Below are 14,675 nucleotides of genomic sequence, written 5' to 3' on the forward strand. Positions count from 1 at the left end.
TTATGACCTCATGGCCCCCTGAGTATCTGTCATGGCCCACTTTTGGAAACCGTTATCTAAACTATAACTAATTTAAAAACTATTCTTATCCCAAAAACATAAATTTTTTAATGGGTGATTAATTTTATTAAATAATAGGTGATTAAACATTCCAGACTACTTTATTTGACTATTGTATAACTAGATGTTGGGACTAAACTGTTGTTTAGCTAGAAGTTGCTGTTTTATGTTGTAGAAAGGCACCATTGGTAAAAACCGTTGATGAAATTATTCACAATAAACCTTGAATGTAGTCTTTTCAATTATTGGATTTAAAAGTTACCAAAACAAACTTTATTACACTTTATCGGTTTAAAATTAAATCTATCATTCCTGTATCCTAAAATTTTTGTAATATATTTTTAATATTGAAAGTTTTCAAGATTGTATTGACAAGTATAAATGTTTTAGTTTTGTTATAGTCGTACTTGTTTTCTAATTTAATCTTTTTTTTTTTTGTTTTAGTATGCAAAATAGTTTAAACTTTTCAAATATACATTACACTTAAGTAAAAAACTTGGGACCATTTAAAAATGACATAATGTAAAATTGCTCTACAGCTCGTTAATAAATTAATGTTAAAAAACATTTTGTCTCCAAACTATTGTCATTTAAGACACATCAATATAAAAATAAATTAGTACCTTTATACATAGTTTTAACTGAAGGATAAACTAACATAATGCTTTTTTTATTTAACTTTGCAGTTAACATAAAAGCTCAAACTGTTAAATAAAAACTTATCAAAACAGATGCTATCTTCTGTAATACTCTAAGAATATTCTTTGTTTACTTACTGAACTAAATTCTTTCTACGTTTTATACTACTATAAAAAACAAGACTACCACAATATATTCTGTCAACCTAAATTATATATACTCTCGACTCTTTTTTTAATAATGACTGCACAAACTAATTAAAACAAACCATTAACAATTTTAAGTCTATCGGCAAGCTTTTTGGCAAGACAAGACTTTCCTGAACCAATTGGTCCAATGAGGGCTATCTTCGGAATATAAGACAGATTCTGTTTGAAAAAAAATCTGTTACACATTTCTGTTTTACTTTCAAAACTAATACTCAAGCTAGCTAACACTTAAAAAAATATTTGACTGGCACTAAAACTAAGTCTCACAACAAAAGTATTTGATTTTATAAACAAAACTACTCAGGTTTGAAAAAATTAATTAAACACAAAACTACTCAAATAACACTTTAAGCTACTAAAACAAATACATATAATTTTTTTTTGGTTGTGTTACAATATATAATTTCTAAGTAAACTGTTTATCTTCAATTCTTGTTTGATTAAAAACCAAGCTACTAAAGAAATAAAACTTATCTATGCCCTTAAATTTAACAAACTAAAAAAAAATATTTTTATACCTACATAAAAATATTGTTGAAAAAGTTTTAAAAAAATATTTTAGTGTTTTTTTTTTTCTTTTTTAAACAACGTTTACTGTTTATTTGAACTTTTAAACTAAATATTTTTTTTGTTTGAAGTTTTTTTTAATTTAAAAAAAGTTACAATTCATACATAAATTTAAAAATGTAAATATTTTTCTGCATTTCATTAACAAACTTATAAAACATTTTTTTCAAATCATTATAGATTTAACAATATAAACTTCTATGTTTAACAAGTGTTTATCATAAGTTATTCCAAATACTAGTTGATGAGATTTTTTTAAAGAAGATCACAGTTACGACTGAAAAGATATCACAGTTAAAAGTGTTATATAAAATGATTTGATTCTTACAGTAGTTTTTGAAATATTTGATTTTATAAGAGTTAAACAAGTTCACAGTAGAAAGTTCTGTAAGACATAATTTGATAATCAAACTTTAAAAACTGCTTTACTTTTAATATACAAGCGGTTATTAAAAGAAATGAGAAAAGTTTTGCTTTTAAAGTAAAATATTTAAATGGACAAGAAAGGTTTATAAAAAACAAACTTCATGTTTTTATCAAAAGATATTTTTACAGAAATTTAAAGCTTAAGCTCATATAATTTAATTGTAACAACTTTAATCAATGCGAGTAATAGTAACATAAAACACACAATACACAGTTTAAAATAAAATACAAATATAAAATTAACAAAACTTGGACTAACACAAACCAATAATTTTTAATCACAGACCATAAAAACAAACAGTTACTAAACATTACTATTGAAAACTCAATAACAAACTAAATGATAATTCTGCTTTCTGATATATTTTTTATCAAACAGCGTGATGATTAATTACCAGTGAGGTGTCATTCTGTAGGTCCCTGGGCAGCAACTTGACTATGGTGGACTCGACAAACTCCATTATTGTGTGGTGGTCCTGGTCCGCGTTGACGTGGAAGGGCTGTGAAAAAAAAAAAAAGTTCGGAAACGTTTTAACAATGATTGGTCAATTTTTTGTATTCAAGTTTTTTAGTTAAAATTTTTAATAAATTAGGTTTTTTTTGAATTCATGTCTCTTTTTTTTTGTTAACAAATACTGTTTTACTTTATTATAACAATAACAAATTATACAGTTATAATAGTAATACAAGTTAAAAGATTTTAAAACAAAACACAAAAATCAAACTTGTTATTAATCTTTTAAAGTCCTGACCAATTATTAAGTTACAGCGCCATACATAAAACCAGGTATGTTACCAGATAATTCCTACTTTTTTCAAGTTGCTAGGCCAAAGTCTTAAATTTTATCATAGATAATTTGTGGGACCAGCAAAACAATTGTAAACAATACTTAAATGTTATAATAATTTAAAAATTTGATTGCTCATGTTTCTTAACATGTAGCAACTAAATCACTTTAAATTAGTTATTTAACTAACTAATGCTATACTCACTCAAGACCCACTCAATACAAAAACATACGATAATACTCTCATACCAATAAGTATACTTAAAATTTTGATTGTATTTATTAAACTATAGATACATAAAGTAAATAAAAGAAAAAAATGTTTTTGCTGGTTTAAAGAAATATAAATAGATTATAACACTTTATAACTAATTTTTAGTTCAGTTAAACAAAAGTGAGTAGCAGTATATGATAGTAAAAAAAAACTTTATATGAAAATTATAAAAATATCACTTTAAATAATCTCATATAAATATCTTAAACTAACTTCAAAACCCTTGAAAAACACTTTAGAAGGAAATAAAATAGTAGAGCTTAATTTTAAAAACTTAGATATCAATACACAACTAAAATATTTTCATCAAAAATTTGAAACAAACTTTGAAATCTTGGAAAATGTCTGCAAGCTCGGTATGGAAGTAATAATAATTGTCAAGTTTCTTTTTAATATTGTTTTCATTATCTCTCGGATGCCTCACACACCTGATTCTGACGTCATAATCCGACGGAGGATCGTACAATTCGTGGTATCTGATTGAGAAAAGTTCAAATGTGAGTGAAAACATATCATTACACTATTCAGTTAGATTGATAAGTATTAAAAGTACTAGACTTGTTAGAGTGTTTAAAAACTATAAATTAACTAGATGATAAAATACCTTTGAAGTATGTAGTCTGTCAGTATACTTAATACTATTACGATGAAAAATACTTACCACAAAACAATAACCTAAAAACAAAGAATAACAAACGTAAACAATTTCTAGTTCTATCAAGTTAAAATAATAATAAAAAGTTAATAAGTTCAACTAAAAACATTTGATAGAATGGAATAACTAAAACTATAATGATATACAATACAATTAAAAAAGCATTTTAAGCGCAGCTAATATCATCATTGAGAAAAAAAAATTATAATAAATTTTAATTAAAAAAATATTTATATAATACTTTAAACTTATTTTATACAAGTAAGCACATAGAAAACAATAACAAAACTCCTACCTTTCCCCAGTGATAGGGTCCAACATTCGGTAAGATAATCTTTCAATAATACTGTCTGCCGGCATATCAAGAAAATAAACCCTATTTGGTGCAAAACCAGCCTCAATCAGGTTCTGTTGAATGTATTGTAATTGTTCAGGTTAAATGTAAATAGGTATTACAACAATAAACACTATAAACTATAGGCTAAAAAGAGTTTTGTTATTAGAATGAAAAAATATCACTAGTTGTATCCATAAATAAAAGAAACTAAACTTAAATCAAAACTCTGTATTGGAAAAAGATAAAGGATAACTAGTTAAAAATCTACAATAAGTGGCCAAACTGTAAGATATAACTGCACAGCCCTTGGACTTTGACCCAACTTTTTTATGTGAAGTATCTTAAAGTGGTACTAAAAGAAACTTTCCGACAAAACTATTTTTTTTATTAATTATAGAAAATCAACAAACTTCAGCTTGTATTTTCGTCACCGGGTAACCGTGCAGGACCCAGCCCCTGACTTGGGGGTCGATTTCGCCCAATCTGGGGGCCAGCATCTTCATGACGACGTTGTTGTCAACCAAAAGTCCCCGGTCCGCATTCTGTTTCGCCTGTACGCCCAATTTAGTCTGTCCGGCTATGTGCTCCTTTATCACTTGTCCGCAATCGACTGTAATTTTTGATGAATTTTGTTTGTTTGTGATATTATTTCTTAAAAAGAAAAATAGTTATAATTTATTAAATAAAAGTAAACAAAAATTTAATTTGCTTCACTTCAATGTTTTTTTTTTCTAATTGCTTACTTACATAATATTTTAAACTTTTAGTTTACTTTAATAAAATAAAATTATATGCAAATATTTTTTCATAACAACTAAGCTGAATAAAAAAAAACAAAAAAACATGTTTTTAATAAAATTTCAATTTTAATTAAAAAATATACTATTTGACTTAACAGAAAAAAATAATTGGTAATAAAAATTATAATAAAACAAACTGTTGACGAGGTTGTACTTGGCGGCCAGTTTCTTGGCAAGAGTGGACTTTCCTGACCCAACTGGTCCAATTAATAGGATTTTTGGGGTGTGCGGACCGGTTACTCTGTCCTGCTCATTCAAAAACGACTGTACCTGTTATTAAAATTACTTATAAAAAATATTAAAATATATACAAAAATGTAACTGATTTTAGAGAAATTGAGGTATGTCAGACTTTTTTGAATTAATAATATTATTTTAATTTCTAGATTATCTAAAACAATTAAATATTGAGTGTTCTTAAAACTAGTATGTACGACGTTTTTATTGATCAAAATATTCAAATTAAATTACAAATTGATATGACCAACTGTGTTGATGCCGTGTTGTTTTATATAACTAGAATTTTATTTTTAGAACTTTTAGTGTGTTGAGATTTTAAATTATAAAAGAGTTTTGTAGACACTAAAATATACATTTTTCATAAACTATTCAAGTCAAAACTCTTTTTTTAAAGCTGAAAAAACAACTTGATTTAAGAAGATGATAAAAGGATTTCTAAGTTTGTGTTTATTTTATAAAGCAGTTTATAAGTTGTTATGTTGTGACAAATTTAAATTTGTTTTCTTAGCAACACAAACAGTTATGGGAAAAAATTCAAAACAACTATTTACACAACAATAAGTAAGAAATGCTAAACAAATATAAATAAAACAATAAACAAGGTAGGCGTTTACTTTTCAAACAACTGACACTCAATTAATAACATTGTTGAAACATGGTAAACAAATTGTGATAAGAAATTAAATTTGAAAAATAGAATAGAAATAGAATTGGCATGCTATAATACTGTTTTATTGTATGTTTTTTTTTTAAATACTTTCTAGAATGAAAAAAATCATTGTTGAAAATTTTCGAAATAATACTTTACCAAACTTAGTTTTAAAATACGCTTAGACTACATACATCAAGAACACCTTAATCAAAACTTCAATCATGTAACAGCATACATTTCATTTTTAAAATTAATGTTTTGTATAAATACTAACTTGACTGATAACATCAGATTTGGGCTGGTCAGCATTTATAACTTTATAAAAATTTTCATAAGCTTGCTTTACTCCCTCTATAGTGCATTGGTATTCTTTCTGTTGAAATTGTGTTAAAAAATATAAATAGTTGATACTTTAGTAACCATAAAGCAAAATAATTAACTAATAATTAGATAAATGGTGTAAAAAAACTATAACTTTTGAATAAATAGTAAAAAGTTCAAATATGATTCTCATTCAAACATATTTGATAAAAGGTTTTGTAAAAGAGTAATTACATCAATCTTAACTTGTGATATACGTAAAAATTAGCTACTACTACTTGGTAAATAATATTTGAAAGATATTAAAAATATATTTGTATAAACTTAGCATGTTGAAAAATTATATTTAAACAGCACACGACCATTAATGCAGAAAAACATGGGATATTTTTCAAACTTTTTTGTTTTAATTTTTAAACATTACTATTTTAAATTAGTGAGAATAGATAAAATTTTATTTTATTTTATTTGAGTGAGTGAACAAACTTGAACACAAAGCACATGTAAAAATCAAAAACTACTTAAAGAATGCTGATATTTAAAACAAAATAAAGAAAAAAAACAAATTTTTATACTTTTATAACTATATCTCCTTAAAAGGTCAAGCTTTAAAAATCCAGCCTTTTTATTCAAAACAAAAGTTTTTTTAACTTTTGGCTTAACTTGATAAATAAAAATTTCAATTTGTCAACAAACTAACAATACTATGAAGGAACATGTCAGGGTTGCTCAAGTGGTCGTCTTCAATCAGTCTGTCTTGGACGTTCTGGTCATCGGGCCAGTCAAATGCGGTGTGGTACACGTTGCCGTTGGTCGGGTCGATTCTCTTGCCCGGACGACGTTCCATGAGTACCACATGTGGCGCGTCCAAGATTGCTGTGCAAAGTTTCAACAGTCAGTATATTTATGCACAATTATAGTCCACAATTGGTATGAGAGGCAGTAAATGTATTTGAAAAATTTAAGTTTTTGTTCTTGAATTTTATATATCACTTCTAGTATGGTAAAAACGGGTTTAAACATGCTAAACTGGTGTAAACTAGTAACACACATCTTTTTAAAAATTGGTTTTTTAAAAATCTTTCAAAATTAACCAGGTAATTTTAAAATATGGTTTTTTATCAACATACTTTTACAGCTACAACACAAAAATAAAAACAAAATACATGAAACACTACATGTAATTTTAGAATTTTTTAATATATATAAATTAAAAAAAAAATTTTAAGTCCAAAAATTATACACTGCTTCAAGCAAATATTGTAAATTCCATAAGAATATTAACAACCAAGAATTAATAAACAGATCACTGACCAACATGGTCGAGTAATATTCCTCTCGCTTGCAAATCTATTGCTTGTTCCCTGTTTTGTGGGAACCCTTCTAAAATATAACCTCTTCTCTGGCAATCAGGTTTCCCGACCCGATCGCATATCAGTTGCACCTGGTTGTATATATGTCATGTGAATTATTTGAATTTTGTTCAGAATTGCATTTTAGTTCAAGTATGATCTTTAAAAAGAAAATATTCAAAGTATACAAATAAATTTCTACAATTAATACAGTACTTTTAACTTTGATAATTTAAGCTTGTTAGAGAAAGAAATACTTAAGTGTTACCTGCATAAATAAATAATATTAATACTGATCACACAACATTTTTCAATATACTTTTTCTGTGTTCAGTTTTTTGATTATTGTGTGTTTATTATGTGAATTTTTTACAAATTTTAAAGAGTATAAAAATATATTAAACAATTAAGCATTGGTAAAATTTGCTTAAACAAAATAGACCAAAATATAAAAATTTTCTATTAAGTTAATTTTAGTTAAAAAAAGTGAGACCCTATGGATTCAAAAAAAAACTTATTTCTTATAACCAACCCATAGGTCATTGGAGACGTGTCCGTGTTGATTTCTAATTTCGAGAACTTTCAGTACGCTTGTGTTGAAGTGATCAGATAAAAGTTCCTTCTCATCAACCAACACAACTCTCACTTGCTCCGATATGTACCTGCTCTGTTGGAAAATAGTATAGGCTTTAAAAATAAACAGTTTTACTACATAATCACAACTTATATACCTTATAAAATTTTCAAAAAAAACATACTTTATTAAGCTTGTGTATTTATTAATTGTATTAAAATCGTTTTTTTTTTTTAAGTTTTTAACCTATCAAAATAATTTATAAATAAATAGCTTAACTAAACTTTTTTAAGTTGCCACTTTTTGTTTAAAGCTAGGACTATCTAAACAGTACAATATATATTTATTTACAAAACACTTGTTCATAGTACTTATTAATTTATTTTTCAATAGTTATCAAGAGTACAAAGCTTTGTGGAGTTAAAGAATACAAGTTATAAATAAAAACTATTCAAATAAATAAAATGATAGTAAGAAAAACTCACAACAGATGTTTTGCCACTACCCGGTGCTCCAAGGATTGCAAATTTTGGAGCTGTTGATTTTTTTTGTGAGTAAAAGTTGTAAATAAATACATAGAAATTATATGACGTTTACAGTAGTTAGTTTTAAAAGTCAGTTTATTTGCGCTTATATTGAAAGATTTTAAATTTCATTCAAAAAATATAAACTCAGTAATTATTTTAATCTTCAAAAACTATCAGTTTATATGAGTTAAGTAAAAATTTTTACATACAGTAAATGTTCACAAGTCTTTTTTAAGTAGCTTTAACTATAAATAAAAACAAGTTTTTCAATAAAAATCTACAAAATTTAAAAACAAACACAACAACATGATTTTAATTATAGCAAAACTGGTAAAAATTTTGTTGATATGTTTATAGTTCAGTATTTTAACTTACCGTTTGAAAAAAAAGAATGTTATCTTGCATATATCTAAGCTATATAACATATAATATATCTGCATATATATACATATATATACATGGTTGCCACTGATCAAGCTGAGAAAAATTTCCGACTTTTCCTGACTTTTTACCAAAATTTTCCTGACTTTTCTAAATCAAACTCTTAAATTAAACTTATTCTAAAATAAATAATCTAACACTTGAAACTATATAAAGCTTCCCTTCTAATTTTAATACAGGTTAAAAACAACAGTGTTTTTGCTGAATTCTATCATCAAACTTCCAGTACATCACTTAGTTAAACCATCTGTGTATGATTGATGTTTGTAATAAACAGCTCTATCAGCAAAATAGTTGTATTATTACCTTATAACACAGCTTGTCTGAAAAAAGGCACAAATTTTTAGCATTCCTAGCATAAATATATCTAGATAAACAAACGACATATAAGGAACTTCTACAATAAAAACCTTGAATTAATAACGATCTTTCACAACTAAAATCTTAAAACAATAACAAATTTTTACAGTTGAAACCTTAAAACAATAAAGAACACAATTTTTTAGAATTTCCTAGCATAAATTTATCTAAATAAACAAAACAACATATAAGGAACTTTAACAATTAAAACCTAAAATCAATAAGGAACTTTCACAACAACTCAAACCTTAAAACAATAACAAACTTTTACAGTTAAAACATTAAAACAATAAAGAACTTAATCTAATACTGTTTTTTTAAATGTATGTACAAAAATTTATTTTCTCCGTTTTTTTATCAGCACTTCAACCTCTTCATATAATGAAGATACGGTTTCCTTCATCTGAACTGCATTCCGCTTCATTTTCTTGGCAGTTAAAACCATTTGCCTCTTTTTATTTAAATCGCTCTCATCTGCTGCTCTTACACTTGTTGAAAAGAATCTTTTCTCTAATCAAGCCACAACTTGTGGGCTTCATTTCTTTTTTTAGCACTCATTTATTTTTACTTTCATTTATAAAATAGTTCCTCTTATCATGTAGTATGAAATTTGTAACAAATAAATATACTCTTATTTACTTTAAAAACTTAAGTTACTCTACAAAAAATACAAATAAACTTAATCTTGGCATATACCTCTCTTATAATTTATTTTATAAATTTAAACAACTTTGAAAAAATATAAAGAGGTAAAGTATACACATAAACATGTTACATAAAATACTAAACTAACTGCTTAGTTATAAAGAACTCAAATATTTACTTGAACAAAAAACACTTTGATTCTAAAATTATGCTAGATAAACTTTGGTATATATCATAGTTTCACTATGGAGGTGTCCTTGCTACAGATCATCAATACTAAAAAGCTCAGAAAATCTGCTTGTTCAACATGTTAATAAAAAATTTTTGCAGTTTTGTAATGGATATTTTACTAATTTATACCAGATGAAGGCAATGGAAATAAAATGAAATACTTTTGTAAATTTCTAGGAAAATTTTGGAATTTTTTTCTGACTTTAAAGGTTTTTTAATTAATTTTTACCATTTGAAGGCTTTGGAAAACAAGGAATTTTGTAAATTTAAACTAACAAAATCTGACTTTTTTTTAAATTTTATCAAATTTCCTGACTTTTACTGACTTTTTTTCAAAACCCCCCATTTTTTCCTGACTTTTGTCATTTTTTGAAATTTTTCCTGACTTTTCCTGACCAAGTGGCAACCCTCGTTGCTTTATTATTGTTTGAAACTTCAAGTAAATTTTGAATTTTAGTGGGTCAAAATTCTAATTTTTTTTATGAAAGCAGCAAATTGAAACAATAAAAAAAATGTTTTACTGAAAATATACTTTTGGCTAAAGTTTTTAATCATTTATTTTCAAACTTATTTAGGTTTTTAGATATTCAGCAATCTAGTTGTGTAACTTTTTATAAACTTAGTAAAAAAAAAAAAACTTAAATTTCCTTGTTCATTATTTTTTAAATACTGTAACATAATTTACAATCATTATTAGAATTAATTTCCTAAAACCTGAACTTTTAATCATTGAAAATATATTTTTTAAAATACTTCTATTCTACTTTTCACTCTTCTGACAAAAGTGGCTATAAAATTATTTCCCTTATGCCTTGCATTGGAAACTTTCATAAAATTGTCTATACCCAAAAAATAAAATTAGTTTTTGTATTTCATATCATTAACCTGCAATTTAATACTTTAAACTTCAATATTAAGAGCAAATGTTAACTGTTTATAAATTATTTTTGATAATCTTTAATCTTTACTATTAATTATTTTAACCAATAAACAATTTTCAAGTAGTTTTTAGATACATATTACAAAAATAAACATTTAAGGCATTTTTTAGTAACTAGTGTAACAACTAGATTATATAAAAAAAAGTACTACATAGTAGAAATAACAAATACCTAAATTTTAAACATTTTTTCTTGATTATAAGAACTAATACCTTTATATTGAAATATTTTTTGTTTGATATTAACGTATCAGTTTAAAAGTATAAAATTATACTGGCAAGTTCTTTGGGCTTGTTTGAAAGTATGTGTTTTTAAATTAGTATCAATATTTATTTCCATTTACTGAAATTGAACATTTGATTAGTAAGCAAAACTACCATATTTTTAATTAATCACAAAGAAATCAAAAAACTTTTTATAAACATTAGTAAAATTATTCACCTTGGTCTCCATCCCTTTCAAGCCACTCAATTGCGTATGACAATGGATCATCTGGCTTGTCCACTATTAGTTCACACATCAATTTCTGTAAAATATTTGCTGTTTTTTTTACCGACTTCAATACACAACTGTTATTTCACACCAATTTCTATCAAGTATTGAATGATATATTTAATAATATGCTTTCAAATTAAAAACTAACAAGATTTCAACGCTTTAACTTTTGAAAAGGAAAATATTTTTTTAAAGTTTTATGTAGTTTTATACTGATTTCAATAAAAAGTATTATATAAATCAGGTTCTGTAAAAACATGTTGATATAACATATTTTTAATTATAAAACAAACATAGTATGACACATAGTTCTTAATTAAAAATTTTTTTCATGAAGTTTTAACACCTAGTATAAAAATATTTTATAATACCAATAACAGTAAACACAATTAGATGTTGCATTAAATAATTTGAAAGTTTAATTATTGTTTATTTTTACCTCTTAATACATTTTAATTTTAGTACTTCTAAATAAATAATCAACTACTTATGAAGATTTGTTTTTTTTAAGGGCATAGGAGGATGCGACATTTTTTATTTACTAAAAATAACATCGGATATTGTATGAAAGCTTCAAGTACAAACTACAAGCAAGTTTTTATAGAATTAAAAAATCTTATTTAACTTTTGAGATATTGTAAATTTTATAAAAAGTTTCCGATACAAACGTATGGACTATTTTGGGGTCAATTTTCTTGGAAATTTAGAAAATTACAAAAATATATCTTCTCCTTCACTTTTTGAGCTAGAGACCTCAAACTTTCAATATATTTTCCTTTTATAGTCTAAAAACTTTAAATTTTAAAATTTTAAAAATATTTTAGATTAAAATTGCTTAAAAATAAAGGAGGAGATCGATTTTTAGTGAAATGATCTTTTTTAGCATTTTTAGTTTAGGCCTTCCATAAGGAACTTATTGAGTTCACCAGCTTTGATCGCTTATATTCGAAAGTTCTTTTAAATTTTTTCAACCAATAAAAAAAGTATGATAGCTCTGATAAGACTATATAAAATAAGATCAACTTGTAAAAATCAAGGTGGACCCCCTATGCCCTTAAACATTCAAAATAAGATCAATGGTAACTCAATAAACCTTAAAGAATTTTTATTATCTCCCTATGGCCTTATTTAACTGTTTTCCAAAACTAAGTATGTTTAAACACACAATCTAGGCAATTTGTACACCTAACACTATATATTATTGCTATAAAAAAATTATTCGCATTTTAAATCATCAATATTGTTTATGTACAAAAACTTTTTAACAGGATGATCACTCATTTTTAAGAAATTTTTTCCAGGTTTCTAAAAATACAAGTTTTCTTGTCTGTTATTTGTATAAAACTAAATTTATGGTAAAAAATACTTTAATAGTACTGAAATACTATTTTAAGTGTGTTTGATAATGATTTAAATTAAATAACAACAAAAATATATATATAATAGTTTAATATATCTTATTTTTATTTCATTACTTAACTTGTAGAAAATGTTCAAAATTCTGGGACTTAAGATTTTTGTTCTCCAAACTCCAGGGTTGTCCAAGTTTTTTTGATTATATTTTTTTAATTCCAGGTTTCTAGACTAATTAACCACCTTATTTTAACGTTATATTACTTTTTATTCAAGTCAAAATATACCCAAAATATTGCAGAATTTTGTATCAAAAACAAGACTTGATTTTTACAAAAAAAAACAAGCAAGTTTATTTCTATTTGAATTCAGTAGTTCATTATTTATGTAGCAACAAACTTTAAGTAAATTACAACTAAAGATAAAACTTGTATCAAACTTTATAAGTTTTATTCTAGTTGTTATTATAAGTAAACTTCTTTAGAACTATGGCAAGAACATGATTAAAAATTAAAACAAGATTTTTTTTAACAAAGTTCTACTAAAATCGTTAAATTTCTTCAAACAAGAAGACTGCTAAAAATACTTTACTTAAACTTATATATAGAAATATATTTCAATTATAGTTAAGTTATGGATGAGGAGAACAGTGCTCAGTTTTAGTGAAAAAACTTAACTTTTATAGTTAACAAAATTTTTAACTTTTTATTTAATTATTTGTGTATGTAATATTTTATAAAAACCTTTTAGCTAAAAAAATATTGAACTCTTTAACTTTGTGTATTTTGTATATCTCAAGAACTATTTTGAACTTTAAAAAAGTTCAAAAATTAAATGCAAGATGTTTTGAATGATTAAAATTTTAAAATAAATTGTCTCATTCCCTTTGGTCTTAAAAAAGTTCATAAAATACCTAGTGAAAACCTACATTTTAACTTTTCATAATTTTTCTGTACATGTGTCAACCAACAGGTTTTTATATTGCAAACTTTGACTCAGAGATTTTTAAAAGCCGTTATAAGATCCCCACATTTCAGGTCAAAACTTTTACTTTTTTTCTAATGATACTAAGTTACCTTACAGTCACCATTATTAAAAAACTAAATTAAACAAATAATGTGTTGCTAAGTGATGTAAAGATATATATCTACACCCAAAAAAATGTAATAATTAGGTATTGTACAATCGAACCCACACAAGAAAAAAAGTAAACAACAAAGCAAACTCAATACTTTAACAAAGGTCAAAATAATAATGTTGTAATAACATTTTTATTAAACAACATATAGTTCTAAAGCTTTTAGATTTGGTAAGATGTTGTATGGTTAAATTTTTCTTATACAGAAAAAAGAAAGTAATTAGAATTTAGTGTGTGTTTTTATTTTATACTTTGTTCACAACTAACTTTAAACAATTCAAATAGTCCATGTTGTTCAGCATACACGCTAAAGCTAGGTGGAACTCTTAGAGGTCTTTTTGTTGCATCCATTTAACTTGTATGTTTAAACTTGTAACTAATTTAATTGTGTTTTTAACTTAAAAAATTATTTTCAAACATGCTGCTTCCTATCACTACCAGTAACATAGAAACTCCGTAAAAGTCTAAACTGTCTTTTAAAGGTTTTATATCTGAAATATTTTTTAGAAGAGAGAACTTATTGCTGACAAAAGCAATTATATTAGAAGACGAAGTAAATTAAGAACAGTATAGTCTTTTAAAAAAGTTTGTTTATTTATATATTTTTTTAATTAATTTAACTTTTAAAATCTAAATCGTTAGCCACTAAA

The 14,675-nt window shown here is 25.1% G+C and overlaps 1 protein-coding gene across 1 annotated transcript; it reads right to left on the bottom strand.

The window, feature by feature from the left end:
* Positions 1-2,090: 2,090 nt before the first annotated feature.
* On the bottom strand, positions 2,091-14,433 carry LOC145835570 (adenylate kinase 8-like). Its single transcript, XM_082943226.1, has 12 exons — positions 14,293-14,433; positions 11,481-11,565; positions 8,380-8,429; positions 7,853-7,987; positions 7,283-7,412; positions 6,669-6,844; positions 5,922-6,020; positions 4,893-5,025; positions 4,366-4,565; positions 3,914-4,026; positions 3,289-3,439; positions 2,091-2,401 (listed from the first exon to the last, which is right to left on the bottom strand). Exons 1-12 carry the CDS (start codon positions 14,374-14,376, stop codon positions 2,273-2,275), a joined length of 1,485 nt encoding a protein of 494 aa, XP_082799352.1. The 5' UTR covers positions 14,377-14,433; the 3' UTR covers positions 2,091-2,272.
* Between the last annotated feature and the right edge of the window lie 242 nt (positions 14,434-14,675).

The sequence above is a fragment of the Thalia democratica genome, chromosome 5, assembly GCF_965202585.1.
Source record: "Thalia democratica chromosome 5, ktThaDemo2.hap1.1, whole genome shotgun sequence".
In the NCBI taxonomy this organism is placed as follows: domain Eukaryota; kingdom Metazoa; phylum Chordata; class Thaliacea; order Salpida; family Salpidae; genus Thalia; species Thalia democratica.

What these genes read in the sequence shown, in the direction of transcription:
- LOC145835570 (XM_082943226.1), bottom strand. Translation starts at nt 14,376, where the DNA reads ATGGATGCAACAAAAAGACCTCTAAGAGTTCCACCTAGCTTTAGCGTG. An exon ending in ACATGTTCCTTCATAGTATT is followed by an intron (nt 6,021 to 6,668) that starts GTTAGTTTGTTG and finishes CAATTTCAACAG; the next exon opens with AAAGAATACCAATGCACTAT. An exon ending in ACATTTTCCAAGATTTCAAA is followed by an intron (nt 2,402 to 3,288) that starts GTTTGTTTCAAA and finishes TTTTTTTCACAG; the next exon opens with CCCTTCCACGTCAACGCGGA.